General features: G+C 49.7%; 1 protein-coding gene across 4 annotated transcripts in view; it reads right to left on the bottom strand.

Moving 5' to 3' along the window:
• LOC137341424 (protein HEATR9-like) overlaps positions 1-22,695 on the bottom strand; it is a 143,147-nt gene that overhangs the window by 19,831 nt on the left and 100,621 nt on the right. For 3 of the 4 annotated variants that reach the window (XM_068004536.1, XM_068004539.1, XM_068004537.1), the window contains 6 exons: positions 19,722-19,778; positions 18,106-18,162; positions 16,997-17,057; positions 9,646-9,776; positions 4,936-5,124; positions 1,564-1,656 (listed from right to left, as the gene is read on the bottom strand). In XM_068004536.1, the coding sequence (XP_067860637.1) occupies positions 1,564-1,656; positions 4,936-5,124; positions 9,646-9,776; positions 16,997-17,057; positions 18,106-18,162; positions 19,722-19,778 (588 nt within the window). The remainder of the gene's footprint in view (positions 1-1,563; positions 1,657-4,935; positions 5,125-9,645; positions 9,777-16,996; positions 17,058-18,105; positions 18,163-19,721; positions 19,779-22,695) is intronic. The other variant, XM_068004538.1, reaches the window with a different exon arrangement.

Here is a 22,695-nt window from a genome sequence, read left to right as displayed (position 1 = left end):
TGCTGCTGACTCGCCATTACCCCTTTTACACTATCGCACAAAGTCAAAATTACCCCCATTGTGCCTCCTAACTTAGGACATAAGCCTTTGAAGTTGTAGTCAGGGGCCATGGGTGGATCTATGTCAAGGGGGAGTGTTTGGGAAATTCCAGGGTTTCCCTAAGAAATTCCGCCCTTTACAGCCTTGAAAAGCCTCAGGGGAACTCACGGCCGTTGAGAGCTGAGAGCTGGTGTGGGTCACTTTGAGGCCTTCTGAAGGGCCCCCAAACTTTAACTATACCAAGGTAATCAATCCCGGAGACCCACCAAATGACCTTGTCCCCGGGGTTTGGGACAGGGTCTCTGGCCTGCGACGAAGGCGGTGGGGGTTCTGCTCCACTGCAGTCACGCGAGAGGAGTGGAACCCCAGGAATTTCGAGGTCTTTGAATTTTACAGCACAGCAGGAGGCCTTTCAACCCATCGTGCCTGTGCCGGCTCTCTGAAAGGACTTTCCACCGAGTGCCATTCCCCTGCTCTTTCCCCAGAGCTTTTCATATTTCTCTTTGTCAAATATTTACCCACTTCCCTGATAAGATTCCACTTCCACCGCTGTTTCTTGTAGACCATTCTATTTCCTTTTTTATTCATTCTCGAGATCTGGGTGTTGCATTTATTGCTGGCATTTATTGCCCATCCCCAGTTGCCCTGAGAAGGTGGTGGTGGGCCTCATTCTTGAGCCGCTGCAGTTTGATACAATTGAGTGGCTCGCTGGGCCACTTCAGAGGGCATTAAGAGTCAACCCTCCGAGTGAAAAGAAAATTCTCCTAACCTCTGCCTTTGTTCGTTTGATGATCAACCTTAATTAATCCCCTCTAGCTACTGAGTAATGGGAGTGGATTTTCCTGATTTAGCTCATTGTTAGTCCCCGTGGATTCCTCAGTGAGCCCTGGGTTCCCATTGTGTAGTCAGGATTGGTAGTTCTCCTGCACTCAGCAGGTTTGTTTCTCTTGGAGATTGAAATCTCCTGCTCGAGCAGTGTGGCCTCACACACTGTGATCTTCAGGGGACGAGGCTCCATGTAGATAGCAGGAGGTAATCTGACATGAAAACAGAAAATGCTGGAAACACTCAGCAGGTCAGGCAGCTTCTGTGGAGGAAGAAACAGAGTTAACTTTACAGGTCGATGATCTCACAACAGAACTGGAAGAGGTCAGAGATGATCAGCTTCTAAGCAAGTACAGAGTAAGGAAAAAGGGAACTTGCTTAAAAACTGTTAAATCTCTGACATCTTCCAGTTCTGATGAAAGGTCATTGACCTGAAACGTTAACTCGGTTTCTCTCTCCACAGATGCTGCCTGACTAGCTGAGTATTTCCAGCATTTTTTGCTTTTAACACAGATTTGCAGCATCCGCAGTAGTTTCCTTTTGATTTCGAAGGTAATCTGAATTTGTTATAAATTCATTCATATCACCAATAGTCATTACTAGAATATTATGGTCCAAACTGACATTTACCTTAATCCAACCCATTGCCCCTGGTCACTTACCCCTGAACAAGAAGAGTAAAGGAATCTGCCAACAGACCTTGTATACATGAGACGAGCGGAGTTGGTCCAGGAGAACTTGGATAGTGAACGGTTCGTATATCCTGAGAAACCTCAGCACCACCTCCAGAGCCTGTGGGAGGCGAGATGTGGCAAAATCTTTCTTTTTCTTCACTTTCATGAGTAAAATTAGTAAAGACCCTGAGTATCACCCTGAGTTACCTTGACCCCATTGACACTGTCTGCCTCACTCTCCTTCCCCAGCAACCTATCACACATCAGGACTCTCTGGGCAGGGTGTGGTAGTTTAATGGTTACTGGACTAGACCCAGAGACAGTGGGAAGTTGAGAAATTCAAATAAACCTGGTGATTTGTGGGCGGGCACCAGATTAATAACCGTGAAAGCCTCCGATTGTCATAAAAACCAAACTAGTTCACTAGAGTCCTGCAGGGATGGACTCAATGCCCCCAGGTAAACTAGGGATGGGTAATAAAGGCTGCTTTGCCAACATCACCTCCATCCCAAGAATGAATAAATAATCCAAACTGGCTGTGCCTTTACCCACTGACCATTGCCTTTTACAGTAAGACTGCTCATTCCCCGGTCTCCTTGACCCATGAACCATCAGGACATCGAGTGGGATTTTACTGACACTTCTCTGAATCTAACCCGTGCTATACCTGCCCTGGGAGTGTTTGATGGGACAGTGTAGAGGGAGCTTTACTCTGTATCTAACCCGTGCTGTACCTGCCCTGGGAGTGTTTGATGCAACAGTGTAGAGGACACTTTACTCTGTATCTGACCCGTGTAGTACCTGCCCTGTGAGTGCTCAATACAGACACTGAGTGCCTGAAATGGAAAATGTTTCATTCGTGGAACTAATATTCCTCATTTTGAGGAGCACAAAAAACTCAAAAAATGTTTTAAAAACTGTAATACTGAGATGCGCCGTCCAACAGTATAGAAGTAATAAACCCCAGAAATATTCTTTAAAAAAAAGCTGAAGTTGCTACTGATTACTGGGGTAGATTGGACCTTTCTCCGCTGTGCAGTAAAGGTTCATTAGTGCATTAGGCTGCCTGTTATAAGCCCCGCCCGATTGAAGTCGATGGAAAGGAAGGGGTGGGGGAGGGGGTGTATATAACAGGCGGCTGATCCGTGACTGACAGTTCACCAGCCAGCGGAGGAAGTTTGGGATAGGGTTTTGTCCACTAAGGGAAACACACAATTATCTCACAGGCAATGACAGCAAAATGGCAGAAATATTAAATAGTTACTTTGCTTCAGTATTTACCAGGGAGACTAACACGGTGGGCATGACATTAGAAGAGATCAAAAAAGATATAAAAATATTTAAGATGGAACGGGGGGGGGGGAAAATAATTGATAAACTAATCAAACTTAGAGAGGATAAAACCCCCGGTCCAGATGGATTGCATCCGTGAATATTAAAAGAATTTAGGGAGGAGATATCAGAGGCACTATTACATATACATAAAAATTCATTAGAAAAGGGAATAGTGCCAGAGGACTGGCGGACAGCTAATGTTATTCCTATATTTAAAAATGGAGATAGAACAAGTCCAGGAAATTATCGAACAATTAGCTTAATGTCGGTGGTAGGAAAGATAATGGAATCTTCACTCAAAGGTGTAATAGAAAAACATCTAGAAACTGAAAATCTGAAAAAGAATAGTCAGCATGGATTTCAGAAGGGAAAATCATGCTTGACCAACCCTATTGAATTCTTTGAGGAAGTAACAGAAAGAGTAGACAAGGGTAATGCAGTAGATGTAATATATTTGGATTTTCATAAGGCCTTCGATAAGGTACAGCATTGTAGACTCATGACTAAGGTCAGAGCCTGTGGAGACAGAGAACAGGTACCAGAATGGATAGCAAGCTGGCTACAAAACAGAAAACAGAGAGTAGGGGTTAAAAGGTAGTTACTCAGACTGGCAAAAGGTGGGAAGTGGTGTTCCAGAAGGATCAGTGCCGGGACCACTGTTCTTTACCATTTACTTCAATGATTTGGACTCAGGAATAGGAAGTACAATTTCAAAATTTGCAGATGACATCAAATTGGGGGGTATAGTTAATACTGAGGAGGAATGTGACAAAATGCAGGAAGACATTAATAAACTTGCAGAATGGGCATGTAATATTGATATAGATAAGTGTGAGGTATTATATTTTGGTAGGAAGAATAAGGAGGCCACATACTCCTCGGAAAATAAGAATCTAAACGGGGTAAAGGAACAGAGGGATCTGGGGGTACAGATACACAAATCACTAAAAGTAGCGACGCAGGTTATCAAGGCCATAAAAAAAGCAACTCAAGCACTGGGGTTCATTTCTAGAGGGATAGAATTGAAAAGCAGAAAAGTTATGTTAAACTTGTATAGAACCTTGGTTAGACCACATTTGGAGCACTGTGCACAGTTCTGATCTCCATATTATAGAAAGGATATAGAGGCATTAGAGAAGGTGCAAAAAAGATTTACTAGGATAATTCCAGAAATGAGAGGTTATAACTATCAGGAGAGGTTGAATCGGCTGGAGTTCTTTCCTCTAGAAAAGAGAAGACTGAGGGTGACCTGATAGAGGTCTTTAATATTATGAAAGGGTTTGATAGAGTAGACATAGAGAGGATTTTCCCATTTGCGGGGGTGACCAGAACTAGGGGCCATAAATATAATATAGTCACTAATAAATCCAATCGGGAATTCATGAGGAAATTTTTCACCCGGAGAGTGGTAAGAATGTGGAACTCGCTACCACAAGGAGTAGTTGAGGCAACTAAGGGGAAGCTAGATAAACACATGAGGGAGAAAGGAATAAAAGGATATGTTGATAGGGTAAGATGAAGAAGGGTGAGAGGAGGCTCATGAGGAGCATAGACACTGGCATGGGTTGAATGGCCTATTTCTGTGCTGTATGTTCTTTGTAATCAAATCTACCCCATTAAATAAAAACTTCAATTGATGCAAATGGAGCTGTTCCCTATTACTGTCAGGGCATCATCCTGAAATGGCAGGAACCAAATGCCCAACATCCAGGTGCCCATCTGCAGCGGATAATGACTGTGACACCAGCCTAGTGCCACATCTGTCACTGATCCCAGTTTCCTGGAGATGGCACAGAGGGCCTGAAAACTCTTTGTCGATTCGATCGCCAGTGTTTACCAGCAGATAAACACATTATGGTTCCTTTTTCACGATTTAGTCACTAAAATTGTGAGGTAAAAGTTAGGGGCAGTGTTTGGAGAGCCATCTTAATCTAAACTTCATCAGTGAGGCTTCTGGCCTGGGTGAATTGCCAGACAAAATGGCTGCCCGCTGTTGGATTTGAGGCCCAGTTTGTCCTTCTCTGCGAATAAAACAATTTTAACAATTTGAATAAAACAAAACCTGTTTCTTCTGGTAGGAATCACCGTCGTGAAGGTAGCTCATTATGTAGCTGATGGCATCTTGGTCCTTACTGTTGATGTAACACAGGCAGGCTGCGGCCTGCACAGGGACCATATCTTTGGAGCGTAGAGTTATCATAAATGAAGTTAACACGAAAACCAGCTTTTCCTTAGCTTTGATCTCTGGCCTCTGAAAGGACAGTAAGACACAATTGGAGCTGTACATCTTTCATGAACAAGCAGCCCTTCTGCAGTGTAAGTCAAAGGATATGCTAGTTGATGAAAGCAGAGCATTGTACCATAAAAAACCCAATGAGTTATTCATAGAATCATCACAGAATTGTAGAATCTTACAGCACAGAAGGAGGCCATTCGGCCCATCTTGCCTGTGCCAGCTCTTTGAAAGAGCTATCCAATTAGTCCCACTGCCCCGCTCTCTCCCCATAGCCCTGCAAATTTTTCCTTTTCAAGTATTTATCTAATTCCCTTTTAAAATTATTATTGAATCTGCTTCCACCGCCCTTTCAGGCAGCGCATTCCAGATCATCACAACCTGTTGCGTAAAAAAATTCTCCTCATCTCCCCCCTGAATTTTTTGCCAATTACCTTAAATGAGGTGAGTTAGATTCCAAATACCGTTGTGCACATTCTGAGTTCAATTAAAGGGAATTTGAATCTCTATCGATTGACTTGTAAGCCCCTGGCTGCTTATAGAGGTCAGGAAAAACCAGCAGGAAATGACTGGCTTTCTTTATCGTATGTGTTGATTCCATAACCAAGTGTTACAATTTTAAACATTCTCAAGACAAAGGAGTTATTGGAAAAAGTGAGGGGAATGGGGTCAAAACAACTGGGGCAATTCAAATAAATCAGCAGAGCAGCCGTGGTGATTAAATAACCACAAACATCCGGGGCAATTAAAGAGCAAATTAGACAATGGGGGGTATGGAAAAGAAATGGAGTGAGACCATTGAAGAAAGGAGCAGGGCTGGAGCTGAAGGCAGCAGAACCAGGGCTATTCGTCAGAAGGTTGTGGGTTCAAGTCCCATCTAGAGTTTGGAGCCCCTAATCCAGGCTGACACTCCAGTGCAGTACTGAGCGAGTGCCGCACTGTCGGAGGTGCCATCTTTTGAATGAGATGTTAAACCGAGGCCCTGTCTACCCTCTCAGATGGATGTAAAAGATCCCATGGCACTATTTCGAAGAAGAGCAGGCGAGTTCTCTCGGTGTCCTGGGCCAATATTCATCCCTTAACCAACACCTAAAAAAACAGATGATCTGGTCATTATCTCTTTGCTGTTTGTGGGACCTTGCTGTGCGCAAATTGGCTGCCGTGTTTCCTACATTACAACAATGACCACACTTCAAAAGTAGTGTAAAGCACTTTGGGACATCCTGAAGTGAAAGGCACTATATAAATGCAAGTTCTTTCTTTCTTGACAGCGCCACAGCTGGTGGGAGGGTATAATTACAACGTGACAAGCTTACATAGGCAGTTTCCATTATAAATGTGGACTTAGGAATTTATAGCAGCAAAAAGTTGACATAAAAGTGTAACAAAAACATGACAACAGGTGGATTTTGTAGACAGAACATGCACAAAGACATAAGATTTTTAATATATTATAGATATTTAAAAACTATTATCTAGAAATTCAATCGCACCCAAAAGTTAGCCTGCATTCACCCTGTTGGTGTTGTCCCAGGTAGCACATAATAGTTATGCCGCCCGCTCATTATCACGAGTCAGCCAACACTACCTGTACTATTTATTGGCTGCCCTCCTGTTTGGGGGGCCAGATATTGGGCCTCTCTGACGTCACCTCCTCTTAAATAGGAGATGCATTACGTAAAATTTACAGCACAAAAACAGGCCATTCAGCCCAACTGGTCTATGCCGGTGGAGCCTCCTCCCACCCTCCTCTTCTAATCGTTTCTCCCTCGTGTGCTTATCTAGATTCCCCTTATATGCATCTATGCTATTTGACTCAACTGCTCCTTGTGATAGCAAGTTCCACATTCTCACCACTCTTTGGGTAAAGAAGTTTCTCCTGAATTTCCTATTGGATTTATTAGTGACTACTGTATATTTATGGCCCCTAGTTTTGGACTCCCCACAAGTGGAAACATCTTCTCCACGTCTACCCTATCAAACCCCATCATAATTTTAAAGACCTCCATTAGGTCACCCCTCAGCCTTCTCTTTCCTAGAGAAAGGAGCCCCAGTTGTTTCTGTCTTTCCTAGTAGTTATAATCTCTCAGTTCTTGTATCATCCTGGTTAATCTTTTTTGCACCTTCTCCAGTACCTCTATATCCTTTTTGTAATATGCACACTGGCTACGGACAACAGGAGAGGCTTTTAAAGAGAGAAATGACCGCAGCAAGCACTGAGAGGGCACCGAGGTTCTCTGATGCTGCCTTGGAGTCCCTGGTGCAGGCAGTGGACAGGAGGGGGGAGATCTCAGGACTGTTGATAAGTTCCCAAAATTCTCTCGCTTTCCCCCACTCTCCTGCGAAAGAAAATGCAAAAGTGCAATGGAAGCAAGGTTATCCCAGCATCCTTAGTGTCAGTGAAAGTACTCCATTAAAACTATAGGCTCTCATCAATGACTCAGTGAATATCAACGGATCAGGACAGTGCATTCGGATTAGTGAATAGACAGACAGGTGTCCCATGTCACTGCTGGCTGCTTTTAACCACAACTCTGGCCTCTTGTGCATCCTAATTTTCATCGCTCCACCATTGGCGGCCGTGCCCTCCGCCATCCAGACCTAAGCTCTGGAATTCCTTCCCTGAACCTCTCCGCCTCATTACCTCTCTCACTCCTCTCTTAAAACGCTCCTTAAAATCTACCTCTTTGACCAAGCTTTTGATCACCTGTCCTAATGTCTCCTTCGTTGGCTCGGTGTCAATTTTAGTTTGATAATCGCTCCCGTGAAGCGCCTTGGGGTGTTTTACCACGTTAAAGGCGCTATATAAATGCAAGTTGTTGTTGTTGTTCCTTTAATTGGATTGGAGCAAATCTTATCTTGTCTACGTATTATTTTTGAGTCTCCTCAGTTCTCTCCTGATGGTGCTGTCATGTTACTGAGCAACAAGTTGCACAGGTGCTGGATACCCACTGGTACCTCACCAAGCAGCCATTCTTCACGGACAGTATCGACTGACCATTCCACCATGGGGGGCGTCACGGCCGAGCTCAATCCTCTCCTGAGCCAACACCCACCCGCGCAGAGTCAGGGACAGCTATCAGCGGTGGGAACCGTGGCTGATTTTCTCCTTTCTAGCCCGGGGCACTGAGGCTAATTGTGAAGTGCACTAACTCTGCGCAGGGCTGGAATCAAGGCTGCTTCCACTTATTTTGAAATAACTTGCCTTTAATACCGAAGGGTACGGAAGGAAGTGATGCTACTGTGGAAAGTCAAGAGAGAGCAGTGTGACGCCCGAGTCAAAAACAGTCTGAAGACGTTGGTCGGTGGGAGTGCTGATTTGCCACCAGTAAAAAAGAAAGAATTTGCATTTATATAGCGCCTTTCATGACCTCAGGACGTCCCAAAGCGCTTTACAGTCAATGAAATACTTTTTGAAGTGTAGTCACTGTAGTAATGTGGGAAACGCGACGGCCTTATTGCGCACAGCAAGGTCCCACAAACAGCAATGTGATAATGATCAGATAATCTGTTTTGGTGATGTTGGTTGAGGGATAAATATTGGCCAGGACACTGGGGAGAACTCCCCTGCTCTTCTTCAAAATACTGTCATGGGATCCCTTATATCCACCTGAGAGAGCAGACAGAGCCTCGGTTTAACGTCTCACCCTAAAGATGGCACCTCCGACACTGCGGCACTCCCTCAGTACTGACCCTCCGACACTGCGGCACTCCCTCAGTACTGACCCTCCAACACTGCGGCACTCCCTCAGTACTGACCCTCCAACACTGCGGCACTCCCTCAGTACTGACCCTCCGACACTGCGGCACTCCATCAGTACTGACCCTCCGACACTCCATCAGTACTGACCCTCCGACACTGCGGCACTCCATCAGTACTGACCCTCCGACACTCCATCAGTACTGACACTCCGACACTCCATCAGTACTGACCCTCCAACACTGCGGGCCTCCCTCAGTACTGACCCTCCGACACTGCGGCACTCCATCAGTACTGACCCTCCGACACTGCGGTCCTCCCTCAGTACTGACCCTCCGACACTGCGGCACTCCATCAGTACTGACCCTCCGACACTGCGGCACTCCCTCAGTACTGACCTTCCCTCAGTACTGACCCTCCGACACCGCGGGACTCCATCAGTACTGACCCTCCGACACTCCCTCAGTACTGACCCTCCGACACTGCGGCACTCCATCAGTACTGACCCTCCGACACTGCGGGCCTCCCTCAGTACTGACCCTCCGACACTGCGGCACTCCATCAGTACTGACCCTCCGACACTGCGGCACTCCCTCAGTACTGACCCTCCGACACTGCGGCACTCCCTCAGTACTGACCCTCCGACACTGCGGCACTCCCTCGGTACTGACCCTCCGACACTGCGGCACTCCATCAGTACTGCACTGGAGTATCAGCTTACATTCTGTGCTCAAGTCTCTGGAGTGAGACTTGAACCCATGACCTTCTGACTCAGAGATGAGAGTGCTAGCACTGAGCCACGGCCAACACCAGTATGGGTTGTGAAGTGTACTATTTACCTGCTGGTTGGGATTCATTGCCCTATCTCGCAGTGACCTCCTCATAGTTGTAACTATGTCTTCCAATATCTGTCCGGTGGACACTTTTAAAATTTGGATTAACTTCAGCACCTCTTCCTCCTCCCAGAAACCTGCAAGAAAATGGCAAAAATCAGGACAAGTTGCACCTGTTTCAGAGACCATTTGTGGGTTCCTTCCCCCACGCCTTCCCCTCGTTCTCTCCTCCCCCTCTACCGAAGACACTGACTGCTTCTACAAATACATAAAGGGCAAAAGAGTAACTAGGGAGAGAGTAGGGCCTCTTAAGGATCAACAAGGTCATCTATGTGCGGAACCACAAGAGATGGGTGAGATCCTGAATGAATATTTCGCATCGGTATTTACGGTTGAGAAAGGCATGGATGTTAGGGAACTTGGGGAAATAAATAGTGATGTCTTGAGGAGTGTACATATTACAGAGAGGGAGGTGCTGGAAGTCTTAACGCGCATCAAGGTAGATAAATCTCCGGGACCTGATGAAATGTATCCCAGGACGTTATGGGAGGTTAGGGAGGAAATTGCGGGTCCCCGAGCAGAGATATTTGAATCATCGACAGCTACAGGTGAGGTGCCTGAAGATTGGAGGGTAGCAAATGTTGTGCCTTTGTTTAAGAAGGGAGGCAGGGAAAAGCCTGGGAACTACAGACCGGTGAGCCTGACATCTGTAGTGGGTAAGTTGTTAGAGGGTATTCTGAGGGACAGGATCTACAGGCATTTGGAGAGGCAGGGACTAATTAGGAACAGTCAGCATGGTTTCGTGAGAGGAAAATCATGTCTCACGAATTTGATTGAACTTTTTGAAGGGGTAACCAAGAAGATAGATGAGGGCTGTGCAGTAGACGTGGTCTACATGGACTTCAGCAAAGCCTTTGACAAGGTACCGCATGGTAGGTTGTTACATAAGGTTAAATCTCACGGGATCCAAGGTGAGGTAGCCAATTGGATACAAAATTGGATTGACGACAGAAGACAGAGGGTGGTTGTAGAGGGTTGTTTTTCAAACTGGAGGCCTGTGACCAGCGGTGTGCCTCAGGGATCGGTGCTGGGTCCGCTGTTATTTGTTATTTATATTAATGATTTGGATGAGAATTTAGGAGGCATGGTTAGTAAGTTTGCAGATGACACCAAGATTGGTGTCTTTGTGGACAGTGAAGAAGGTTATTTAGGATTGCAACGGGATCTTGATAAATTGGGCCAGTGGGCCGATGAATGGCAGATGGAGTTTAATTTAGATAAATGTGAGGTGATGCATTTTGGTAGATCGAATCGGGCCAGGACCTACTCCATTAATGGTAGGGCGTTGGGGAGAGTTATAGAACAAAGAGATCTGGGAGTACAGGTTCATAGCTCCTTGAAAGTGGAGTCACAGGTGGATAGGGTGGTGAAGAAGGCATTCAGCATGCTTGGTTTCATTGGTCAGAACATTGAATGCAGGAGTTGGGATGTCTTGTTGAAGTTGTACAGGGCATTGGTGAGGCCACACTTGGAATACTGTGTACAGTTCTGGTCACCCTATTATAGAAAGGATATTATTAAACTAGAAAGAGTGCAAAAAAGATTTACTAGGATGCTACCGGGACTTGATGGTTTGACTTACAGGGAGAGGTTAGACAGACTGGGACTTTTTTCCCTGGAGAGTAGGAGGTTAAGGGGAGATCTTATAGAAGTCTATAAAATAATGAGGGGCATAGATAAGGTAGATAGTCAAAATCTTTTCCCAAAGGTAGGGGAGTCTATAACGAGGGGGCATAGATTTAAGGTGAGAGGGGAGAGATACAAAAGGGTCCAGAGGGGCAATTTTTTCACTCAAAGGGTGGTGAGTGTCTGGAACGAGCTGCCAGAGGCAGTAGTAGAGGCGGGTACAATTTTGTCTTTTAAAAAGCATTTGGACAGTTACATGGGTAAGATGGGTATAGAGGGATATGGGCCAAGTGCAGGAAATTGGGACTAGTTTAGTGGTATAAACTGGGCGACATGGACATGTTGGGCCGAAGGGCCTGTTTCCATGTTGTAACTTCTATGATTCTATGATTCTATGATTCTATGATAACAGTTCCTATGACACCAGCCACCACTCAGTACCTCAGTCAGGTTACTGTTCTTCCTGTGTGAGCCTTGGCAGACTATCTAGCCATTCATGGCATCACACTGAGCCTGATCTATCCTCACCTACGGACTGGAGAGTAATCAGTAGTGGGAATCCTAGATAACGTCTCATCTCTCAAACCCAGAGATGCTGAGGGTGATTGTCAGGCACCAACTGTTGTCTCGACTCAGTTCAGCTCACTCAGTACAGACCGCAGCACCAACCTGGTCCTGTCTGGCCTCACTCCTAAACTGGGCAAGGCCATTACTCAAGGGAGGTTCAGACTACTGAACTGTGCCAATCACAAAACCTTTTTAACTTTTGCCACAAGCATCATTTACACTGAGACCATATTCGGGCAGATCTCACATCATAAGACCAGAGCATGGGAAAAGGCCATTTACGCATCATCCCCCACTCTGCCCAACCATCCACAGTCCATGTACACTCTACCCTATCGTGGACTCTACCCTCCCATTTAATCACCTCCTACAGCCCATGTACACTCTAACCTATCATGGACCCTACCCTCCCATTTAATCTCCTCCGACATCCCTCGTTCAGCCCTCTCCTGCGCATTTCCCCCCATTGGTCCCACGTGAACCATTATGTTGTGGGGAGTATTTGATTATCTAAGTCTGTATCAATCTCTTTAACCATGAACTCCATTCCCAACCTCCAGACTCGACCATCCCAATGCTCTCCTGGCCGGCCTCCCACCTTCCACCCTCCATAAACTTGAGCTCATCCAAAACTCAGCTGCCGGTATCCTAACTCACACCAATGTCTATGTTTCCCTGCTCCCATCATTATTTCTCTATCATTTCTTGCTTGTATCCCCGACTCCCTTCGCTCCACCATTGGCGGCCGTGCCTTCAGCCATCTAGACCCGGAGCTCTGGAAATCCTTCCCTGAACCTCTCCACTCTCGACTTCTCCCTCCTCCTTTAAGACCCTCCTTAAAACCTACATGTTCGACCAAGCTTTTGCTCACCTGTCCTAATATCTCCTTCTTTATCTCGGTGTCCGTTTATGTCTGATCACGCTTCCGTGACGCGCTTTGGGACGTTTTTATACATTAAAGATGCAGTGTGAATGTATGTTGTTGCTGTAGTAATTAAGGAGCCACCAGAGGGAGCTGCATCCCAGGACTGTATTGATGCGAACACTGGGGCCGATTTTCGGGTGAAGTAGCCAGTGCGTTGGGGGCAGGGGGTGCTCCGAAAATTGGGGAAACCCCGAGCGGGTTCAGAGTCCGGCTCCAACACGCAGATTTCCGGGTTCCCCATTGATGGGTCTGGGTGCGTGTGTGCCTCCCGAACGCCAAAGTCCCCCTAAAGTCCAATTAAAGCCGGCAGGATGACACTTTACATACTTTGTCAGCTAGTTGAATTACTTAACTGTCTCCACATTTTGGCAGGGGTGCAATTTTGAAGGATCCTCAGCCTATTTCCCGTGCTGTGGGAAACACTCCCTGTTGCAACAGATGTGTTTCAGCCAGCAGCCAGTGGGAGATGCAGTGGGAGAAAATGTCATTTATTGCAGCAGGGCACTCTGTTACTTCAGACAAAGTTTTGGCTGCAAGACCTTTGTGTTTTCACTCAAAATTCTTACTTTCCACTCAAAATTCTGCTGTTTAAACATATTTACCTACTTTAACGGACCCCCTCAAACTCACACTGTCAGGATGGGGGGGCGCCATGGCTGCATTCATCACTCCATCCGAGGACGAGCAACATCACCAGCCTCGCCAGGCACGCCGTCCACCTCCGCCACGTGGAGCTCCACAACACAGTGCTGCGCCACAGGCACCTGCACAACAGCACGGAGGGCAACAACAGAGAGAGTGACGTCGCAGGAGGCACTACCCTCACCACAGGGTCTACAGACCAAGGCTCAGCTTCCTGGACCTCTCTGAGGAGCAGTGCATACGGAGACTCAGAGTCAGTCACCAGGTAGTCGCAGACATCTGCAGCCTCCTTCATACCGAGCTGCTCCCGGCTGGGCCGAGCAGCATCTCCTTACCTGTCGCTGTTAAAGTCAGCACTGCCCTCAACTTCTTCACCTCCAGATCATTCCAGGGTGCCACCGGGGACATTGCCGGGGTCTCTCAGTCATCTGCACAAAAGTGCATAACGCAGGTCACCGACAGCTTGTTTCGCAGGGCCTCGCACTACGTCAACTTCCCCATGGATGACCTCAGCCAGACGGAGAGGGCAGTGGGATTCCACTCTGTGTCTGGCTTCCCACGGGTACAGGGTGTAATTGATTGCACCCAGATAGCAATCCGAGCACCTCCACACGAGCCAGGACTGTTCATCAACAGGAAGGGCTATCATTCCATCAACACTCAGCTCATCTGTGACCACCGCAAGAGATTCCTTCACGTGTGCGCCAGATTCCCTGGCAGCTGCCACGATTCCTTCATCCTCCGGGAATCCAACATCCCGCCCCTCTTCCACCCGTAAGGCCTGGCTCCTCGGGGACCTGGGATACCCCCTGCACACGTGGCTCATGACACCTCTGAGGAACCCCACCACCGAGCAACAGCGTCGATATAACGACAGCCACATCTCCACCAGGTCTATAATTGAGCATGTTATAGGGCTGCTCAAGATGTGCCTCAGGTGCCTTGATCATTCTGGGGGAGCACTTCAATACACACCAGACAGAGTGGGACGCATTACAGTCGTGTGTTGTGCCCTGCACAACATGGCACAACAGAGAGGGGTGCCGCTGGAGGAGGCCCCATCCACATCTACCACCCACAGTGAGGAGGAGGAGGAGGAGGAGGAGCAACCCATGGGCAGAACAGCGGCTCACCTGGCAGCTCATGAGGCCAAGGAGTCACTGATATGTGAACAGTTCTCCCAACATCAGAGAGTGTGAAGAGTCCAGTCCTCACCACCTGGACAGAGATTCCCTCATGTCCCTGTGACACTATCTCAGAGATAACCTCACGTCCCTGTGACACTATCTCAGAGATTCCCTCATGTCCCTGTGACACTATCTCAGAGATTCCCTCCTGGACCTGTGCCACCATTCCACTCATGCAGGAGTTGGACTCCTCCATCCTCTGCACGATTGTGGAGAGTGCGCGTGGCACCTGTTCCAGCACCTCGCAAATGTGCTGCTGTCCCTCGATCATTCTTCTTTTAAACGATGGTCCCCAGGGTTCAGCATCTGTGCCCAGCTGAGCAGAGCCTGGAGAGGAGTGCTCCCACCGACACGGACTCTCCGCAGCTGTTCCTGCCAACAGTGTCTGCTCGTGCTCACATGTGTGGTGACTCACCATGTGCGACGCCAACTAACTGAGGACTAGGACCCACCGAGGTGTGAGTATCTGTGCTGGTGGATGGCTCGCTCAGATGTGACGGTGCCCCCTCAGAGGCCAGCAAGTCCTTTGAGGAATCGTCCTCCGCCGTCACAGCGGTCGCTGAAGGCCCTGTAAGAGAACAGAAGGTAATATTAAACATGATCACAGATGTGTCATGTTGCGATGATCATACTGAGGTGCTGAAGATGGCAAGGCATGTTAACATCAATTGATATTGTGTGTGCTGAATGTTAAAGTTCTGTCACCAGACGTTTGTCGGGTGCCAGTCTCGGTGTCCCTGACGGACAGGCACTCGAGTGTGTGACTCAGCTCCAGCACCTCCTGTTCCGCGTCTTTGAGGACGACCATCTGTTGCGGCCCCCCCTCCGGTCCTCACCCTCTCCCGTGCATTCTGGGCTCTGTTCTCCTACAAAGGGAGAAAGTAGAGAGGCGTGAGTGAGGGATGGTGACGTGGCCAACCGATGAATGCAATGGTTTGGGTGAGGCTGACCGTGAAAGAGATGCAATAGAGGGTGATTATGGGACAGAGCCATGATATTGTATGAGGATTGGGTTGAGTGGTAGTGGTGGGATGAGTACTGGGGAGGTGAGGAAGTGCAGGTAAGTTGAGGATGAGCTTTGAGTGGGTGTGAGGAGTGATGTGATGGAGTAGTGTGGGCAGTGTAGAATGAGTTGTGGGGTGGGGGCGGTGATGTGGAAGACGGAGTGTAGGAGAATGAGTAAGTGTACTCACTTTGACTGACCTAGTTAGGTCATTGAAGCGCTTCCTGCACTGGATCCAGGTGCGGGAGATGCTGCTGCTGCTGCTGCTGACCTCCTCTGCCATCTCGAGCCAGGCCTTCTTGGTGGCAGAGGCAGGCCACGTCCTCCCGTCCACCGGGTAGAAGATCTCCCTCCTCCTCCTCCTCACCCCATCCAGTAGCACCTGGAGTGAAGCATCACTGAACCTGGGAGCAGCCTTTCCCCTGGGCTGCTCCATTGTGGTCTGTGGATGTTTGTTCCAGGAGCAGCCATTGGAGGACTGCCCCTTTAAATAGAGCTCCTCCAGCCGACAGCCTGCGATGGGGGTGGACAGTCTGCCCGCTGCGCAGCTTTCCGACGGCAAACCCGGAAACCACGTTAAATGGCTCCAATTGACCCTCGATCGTGTGGGGAACGGACAGATTTTATTGGGCGGGTTACCCACACGCCCAATCGCACCCACACCCCCCCCCCTCGCTGCCATCCCGCCTCCCCACTAACATCGGGGCCTGGGTGTCTGAAATGGAAAGTGTTCCATTCCTCGCCTGTATTGTTTGAGCAATTCAGATTTATTCTGCCCGATTGTCTATCCCCCTGAACTCCCCAACCCCGTGCTGGGGTACGGGCTCCACAGACCCCACCACCCTCCGTTACCTTACCCACATGCACTCAGACTGTAAACATTCAACCGTGAGGTGCCTCACAGCCCAGGCCCAAGCCACACATTTGCATTTGGCAGCAGCGGTCACTGGGGCTGTGAGGCCAATCGTGGTTCTCCGACCCGTTCCTCAGGATAGCGGGTGGCTCCTTTAAAAGACTCCTCCTTCTCTGTCTCGACATTAATCAATCTCATATCACAGAGTGAGGTACTGGGGGGCAGTTACACTCAACCTTGGCTCTCGCACTCTCATTTTACTCCCCGCAGTTGCTCCTGATCGGAGGCTCCCAATTCCCACGGTGAAAAGAGATTCACCTCCCAACCCCCTCCCTCCCCCCCTCCCTCCCTCCCTCCCTCCCGCCCTCACTCCCTCACTCCCTCCCTCCCTCGACTCAAGGGCAGCTCATTTGGCCCGGGTAAGTGTGGCACTCGATTCCCTCAGATCCCTGCAGGCCGGCTCAGTTATATTAAATAGCACGGTTGACACTCACCCAGTGTGACCAGAGCTTTGGCAGCTTCATATTTCACCACACAATCCTCGTCCGTCTGTAACTAAAGTAAACAAACCAGCTGCAGATCAATCGGTTCACACCGTGTGCCACAACTGCCGGGCCTCCAGCGTGTCTCACCGCGGTTACTGCCGGGCCTGGAGCGTGTCTCACCGCGGTTACTGCCGGGCCTCCAGCGTGTCTCACCGCGGTTACTGCCGTGCCTCCAGCGTGTCTCACCGCGGTTACTGCCGGGCCTCCAGCGTGTCTCACCGCGGTTACTGCCGGGCCTCCAGCGTGTCTCACCGCGGTTACTGCCGGGCCTCCAGCGTGTCTCACCGCGGTTACTGCCGGGCCTCCAGCGTGTCTCACCGCGGTTACTGCCGGGCCTCCAGCGTGTCTCACCGCGGTTACTGCCGGGCCTCCAGCGTGTCTCACCGCGGTTACTGCCGGGCCTCGAGCGAGTCTCACCGCGGTTACTGCCGGGCCTCGAGCGTGTCTCACCGCGGTTACTGCCGGGCCTCGAGCGAGTCTCACCGCGGTTACTGCCGGGCCTCGAGCGAGTCTCACCGCGGTTACTGCCGGGCCTCGAGCGAGTCTCACCGCGGTTACTGCCGGGCCTCGAGCGTCTCTCACCGCGGTTACTGCCGGGCCTCGAGAGTGTCTCACCGCGGATACTGCCGGGCCTCCAGCGTGTCTCACCGCGGTTACTGCCGGGCCTCCAGCGTGTCTCACCGCGGTTACTGCCGGGCCTCGAGCGAGTCTCACCGCGGTTACTGCCGGGCCTCCAGCATGTCTCACCGCGGTTACTGCCGGGCCTCGAGCGAGTCTCACCGCGGTTACTGCCGGGCCTCGAGCTAGTCTCACCGCGGTTACTGCCGGGCCTCGAGCGAGTCTCACCGCGGTTACTATGTTACCTGAGGTTGCTTCCTCCCCTTCATGAGATGTAAACGAGTCCGACCCCATCAGCCAATTGCACCCTGTGACTCACCCCCAGTATCTCAAACTTCATGCTCAGAGAAAAAGTTATTTATAAAGAAAAGCAATTTGGAAAATGATAATATTGCAAGAAATGAAGAAGTAAATTGCAGTTTACTGCTGTGAATACGTACTGTGGTGTAAAGAGCAGAAACAACCTCCGTATTGGTGCATCGAAGGCACTGCAGAGCCTGCAGGGAAAACCACAACTATTGGTACAAACAACATGAAATAACAACTCGTTACAGAGAGCAGGGCAAAGGTTAGAGTGGACAGGGCAAAGGTTAGAGGCAGCAGGATGTGTGTGTGTGTGTGTGTGTGTGTGTGTGTGTGTGAGAGTCACACACACACAGTAGTGTCTCTCTCACACACACACACACACACACACACAGTAGTGTCTCTCACACACACAAGGTACAATGTCTCACACACACACACACACAGTAGTGTCTCTCACACACACACAAGGTACAATGTCACACACACACACACACAGTAGTGTCTCTCACACACACACACAAGGTACAATGTCTCACACACACACACACACACACACACAGTAGTGTCTCTCACACACATACACAAGGTACAGTGTCTCACACACACACACACACACACACACACAGTGTCTCTCACACACACACACACACAGTGTCTCTCACACACACACACAAGGTACAATGTCTCACACACACACACACACACACAGTAGTGTCTCTCACACACACACACGGTACAATGTCTCACACACACACACACACACACACACACACACAGTAGTGTCTCTCACACACACACACAAGGTTCAATGTCTCTCACACACACACACACAAACACGGTACAGTGTCACACACACAGAGTAGTGTCTCACACACACACACACAAACACACACACACACACACACACACACGGTACAGTGTCACACACACAGAGTAGTGTCTCTCACACACACACACACATACACACACACACGGTACAGTGTCTCACACACACACGGTACAGTGTCTCACACACACACACAAGGTACAATGTCTCTCACACACACACACACACAAACACGGTACAGTGTCACACACAGAGCAGTGTCTCTCACACACACACACATACACACACACACGGTACAGTGTCTCACACACACACGGTACAGTGTCTCACACACACACACAAGGTACAATGTCTCTCACACACACACACACACAAACACGGTACAGTGTCACACACACAGAGCAGTGTCTCTCACACACACACACATACACACACACACGGTACAGTGTCTCACACACACACGGTACAGTGTCTCACACACACACAGTAGTGTCTCACACACACACAGTAGTGTCTCACACACACACACACACACACACACACACACACTAAAGCTCCCTGTTCACTGTCCCAACAATGTCCCTCAGCTGAAATGATGTGGAGATGCCGGTGATGGACTGGGGTTGACAAATGTCAAGAATCTTACAACACCAGGTTATAGTCCAACAATTTTATTTGAAAATCACAAGCTTTCGGAGCTTTTCTCCTTCGTCAGGTGAATGTGGGAATCCTTGAACGTTTCGCATTTATATTCAGAGAACAATACCTGGTGATTACAGATAATCATTCCAACTGCCCGTTGCCTTGACAAAGGTCAGTGCCTAACCCATGACACCACTCTTCCCCAAACAGGGAAATCTCCATTAATCTTTTCAGATTTTGAATTAATTCTATTTCTATACAACGTTAAATTGTGGGACTTGCCTTGGCAGCATCTGTTCTCTCGAGGACAACGGCAGATTTTAAACTCTTTAGAAGTTGCTGAAATTATTAAAAACAAGAAATGTAAATCACAGTACGATGTGGAGACGTGTCTTTGTAGTTGGCAATGATTCATGACTTACAAAATGGAACAAGAAAACACCAATTGGTCATCAGTTTAATTCTCCCACTGCCCATGTACACTCTACCCTATCATGGACTCTACCCTCCCACAGCCCACGGATGGTCAACCCGATCATGGACTGGGAGTGTTTGATGGGTCAGTGTAGAGGGAGCTTTACTCTGTATCTAACCCGTGCTGTACCTGTCCTGGGAGTGTTTGATGGGACAGTGTAGAGGGAGCTTTACTCTGTATCTAACCCGTGCTGTACCTGTCCTGGGAGTGTTTGATGGGACAGTGTAGAGGGAGCTTTACTCTGTATCTAACCCGTGCTGTACCTGCCCTGGGAGTGTTTGATGGGACAGTGTAGAGGGAGCTTTACTCTGTATCTAACCTGTGCTGTACCTGCCCTGGGAGTGTTTGATGGGACAGTGTAGAGGGAGCTTTACTCTGTATCTAACCCGTGCTGTACCTGCCCTGAGAGCGTTCGATGGGACAGTGTAGAGGGAGCTTTACTCTGTATCTAACCCGTGCTGTACCTGCCCTGGGAGTGTTTGATGGGACAGTGCAGAGGGAGCTTTACTCTTTATCTAATCTGTGTTGTATCTGCCCTGGGAGTGTTTGATGGGACAGTGTAGAGGGAGCTTTACTCTGTATCTAACTCGTGCTTTACCTGCCCTGGGAGTGTTTGATGGGACAGTGTAGAGGGAGCTTTACTCTTTATCTAATCTGTGTTGTATCTGCCCTGGGAGTGTTTGATGCTGACAATGGGTGCCTGAAATTGGAAGTTTTCTAATGTCCGCACTAACATCGTTCACCTTCATAAACACAAAATTGCGCGAAAATAGTCATTACGAATGGGTGGAGTGGGGAATTTCACCAGGTGCTGCACAGTATCTGTGCCAGTGCACTGTCCTCATAAGCCAAAGATCCAAGTGATCATTGTGGGTAAATAGGAAATACTGAGCTACACAGAGCAAGCCACTTGCAGGCTTGATTCTTGGTCTGTGTTTCTTCTGCCAGTCTCTCCTGGGCAAGCCCGACCGAGCTGGGCTAGCCCGACCGGGACGGATTGACAAAGGAGGTGTTGCTCTTTTTGCCAGGAATGTGGACTATGACTCTTAGTAACACTGTGGCCTAGAAATTTGATCGCGGCTGAAAATGGGCGCGGGGGGGCGGGGGTGAGGGCGGAGTGCGCCGGGGCGGGAGGGGAGGGCGGAGAGCGCCGGGGCGGGGGGGGGGGGGGGGGGAGGGCGGAGAGCGCCGGGGCGGGGGGGGAGGGCGGAGAGCGCCGGGGCAGGGGGGGGGGGGGGGGGAGGGCGGAGAGCGCCGGGGCGGGAGGGGAGGGCGGAGAGCGCCGGGGCGGGGGGGGAGGGCGGAGAGCGCCGGGGCGGGGGAGGGGGGGGGGGGGAGGGCGGAGAGCGCCGGGGCGGGGGGGGAGGGCGGAGAGCGCCGGGGCGGGGGAGGGGGGGGGGGGAGGGCGGAGAGCGCCGGGGCGGGGGTGAGGGCGGAGAGCGCCGGGGCGGGGGGGGAGGGCGGAGAGCGCCGGGGCGGGGGGGGAGGGGGGGGGGGGAGGGCGGAGAGCGCCGGGGCGGGGGGGGAGGGCGGAGAGCGCTCTCTGTGTGTGCCTCTCCTGTGCACCTCTTCCTTTGTGTGTTTCCCTCTCCCCATGAGTCTTTCCCATTCCCTGTGTGCACGTCTCTCTTTCTTTCTGTGTGTTTCTCTCATTCTCTCTCTCTTCCTCCACTTCTGTTTCTCTCTAGGCACTTTCATGTTTATTCTCCGTGCACTGCTCTCTGCTCTTGATATTCGCTGGTGACTCTCATTCCTCGAACACAATCTCACCATTGGAAGGTAAGTGGAGACTGAGAGCAACTCCATGAAAATGTGGATCCCTGAACCTGTTCACTCTCAACTCTGTGCTGTTGTGGGGAGGCTGTCCCCCAACTCCCTGTACATCCTGAGCCACCATAATGGAATAGTCATCCGGGGCAGATTCTCCTGATCACCTAACGGGCCACTGCACGTGTCGACATATGGGGTTAGGGCAAGATTAGCTTGGCTGTGTTGGCCTAACATGGTCGAATATCCTGCTCCTTGCCCGGGCTCACACATGAAGCATGGCCACTTGAATGAGGGCAGCCAATACTGTGGAACCCAGCAAGACCCAACACCTTTGGGGGGGGGGAATGGGGAGGGAGAAAATAGTAACATTGAAAGTTCTGCTATTTTTTTCCCCATTTGATAAACAGAAAGCAAGTGCTTGGTAAACGGTGTCGGCTGTGGCTCAGTGGGAACACTCTCGCCTCTGAGTCAGAAGGTCGTAGGTTCAAGTCTCACTCCAGAGGCCTGGGCTCACAATCTAGGCCGACACTCCAGTGCAGTGCTAAGGGAGTTCCGTCTTTCGGATGAGAGGTTAAACCGAGGCCCCGTCTGCCCTCTTGGGTGGACGTAAAAGATCCTAAGGCACTATTTTGAAGAGCAGGGGAGTTTGCCCCAATGTCCTGGCCACAGTGGTGGCAGTAACATAATTAGGGAGAACCCTTTGTCTGGAATGTGTAATTTGATCCCGTCATTGTCGGAGAGGGCCGACCGGGCCGAGCTCGGAGAGGAGTGGGTGAGGCCATGGGGATGAGAATTTTAAAATAAAGGTGTTGATGGACCAGGATCCAATGTAGGTCAGTGAGCACAGGGGTGATGGGTGAATGAGACTTGCTGCAATACAAGCAGGATTCAGGCAGCAGAGGTTTGGATGAGCTCAAGTATATTGAGGGTGGAAGATGGGAGGCCGGCCAGAAGAGCATCGGAATAGTCGAGTCTGGAGGTAACAAGAGTATGGATGAGGGTTTCAACAGC

The sequence above is a fragment of the Heptranchias perlo genome, chromosome 23, assembly GCF_035084215.1.
Source record: "Heptranchias perlo isolate sHepPer1 chromosome 23, sHepPer1.hap1, whole genome shotgun sequence".
Lineage (NCBI taxonomy): Eukaryota > Metazoa > Chordata > Chondrichthyes > Hexanchiformes > Hexanchidae > Heptranchias > Heptranchias perlo.
This window is presented reverse-complemented; position numbering and strand designations above follow the sequence as displayed.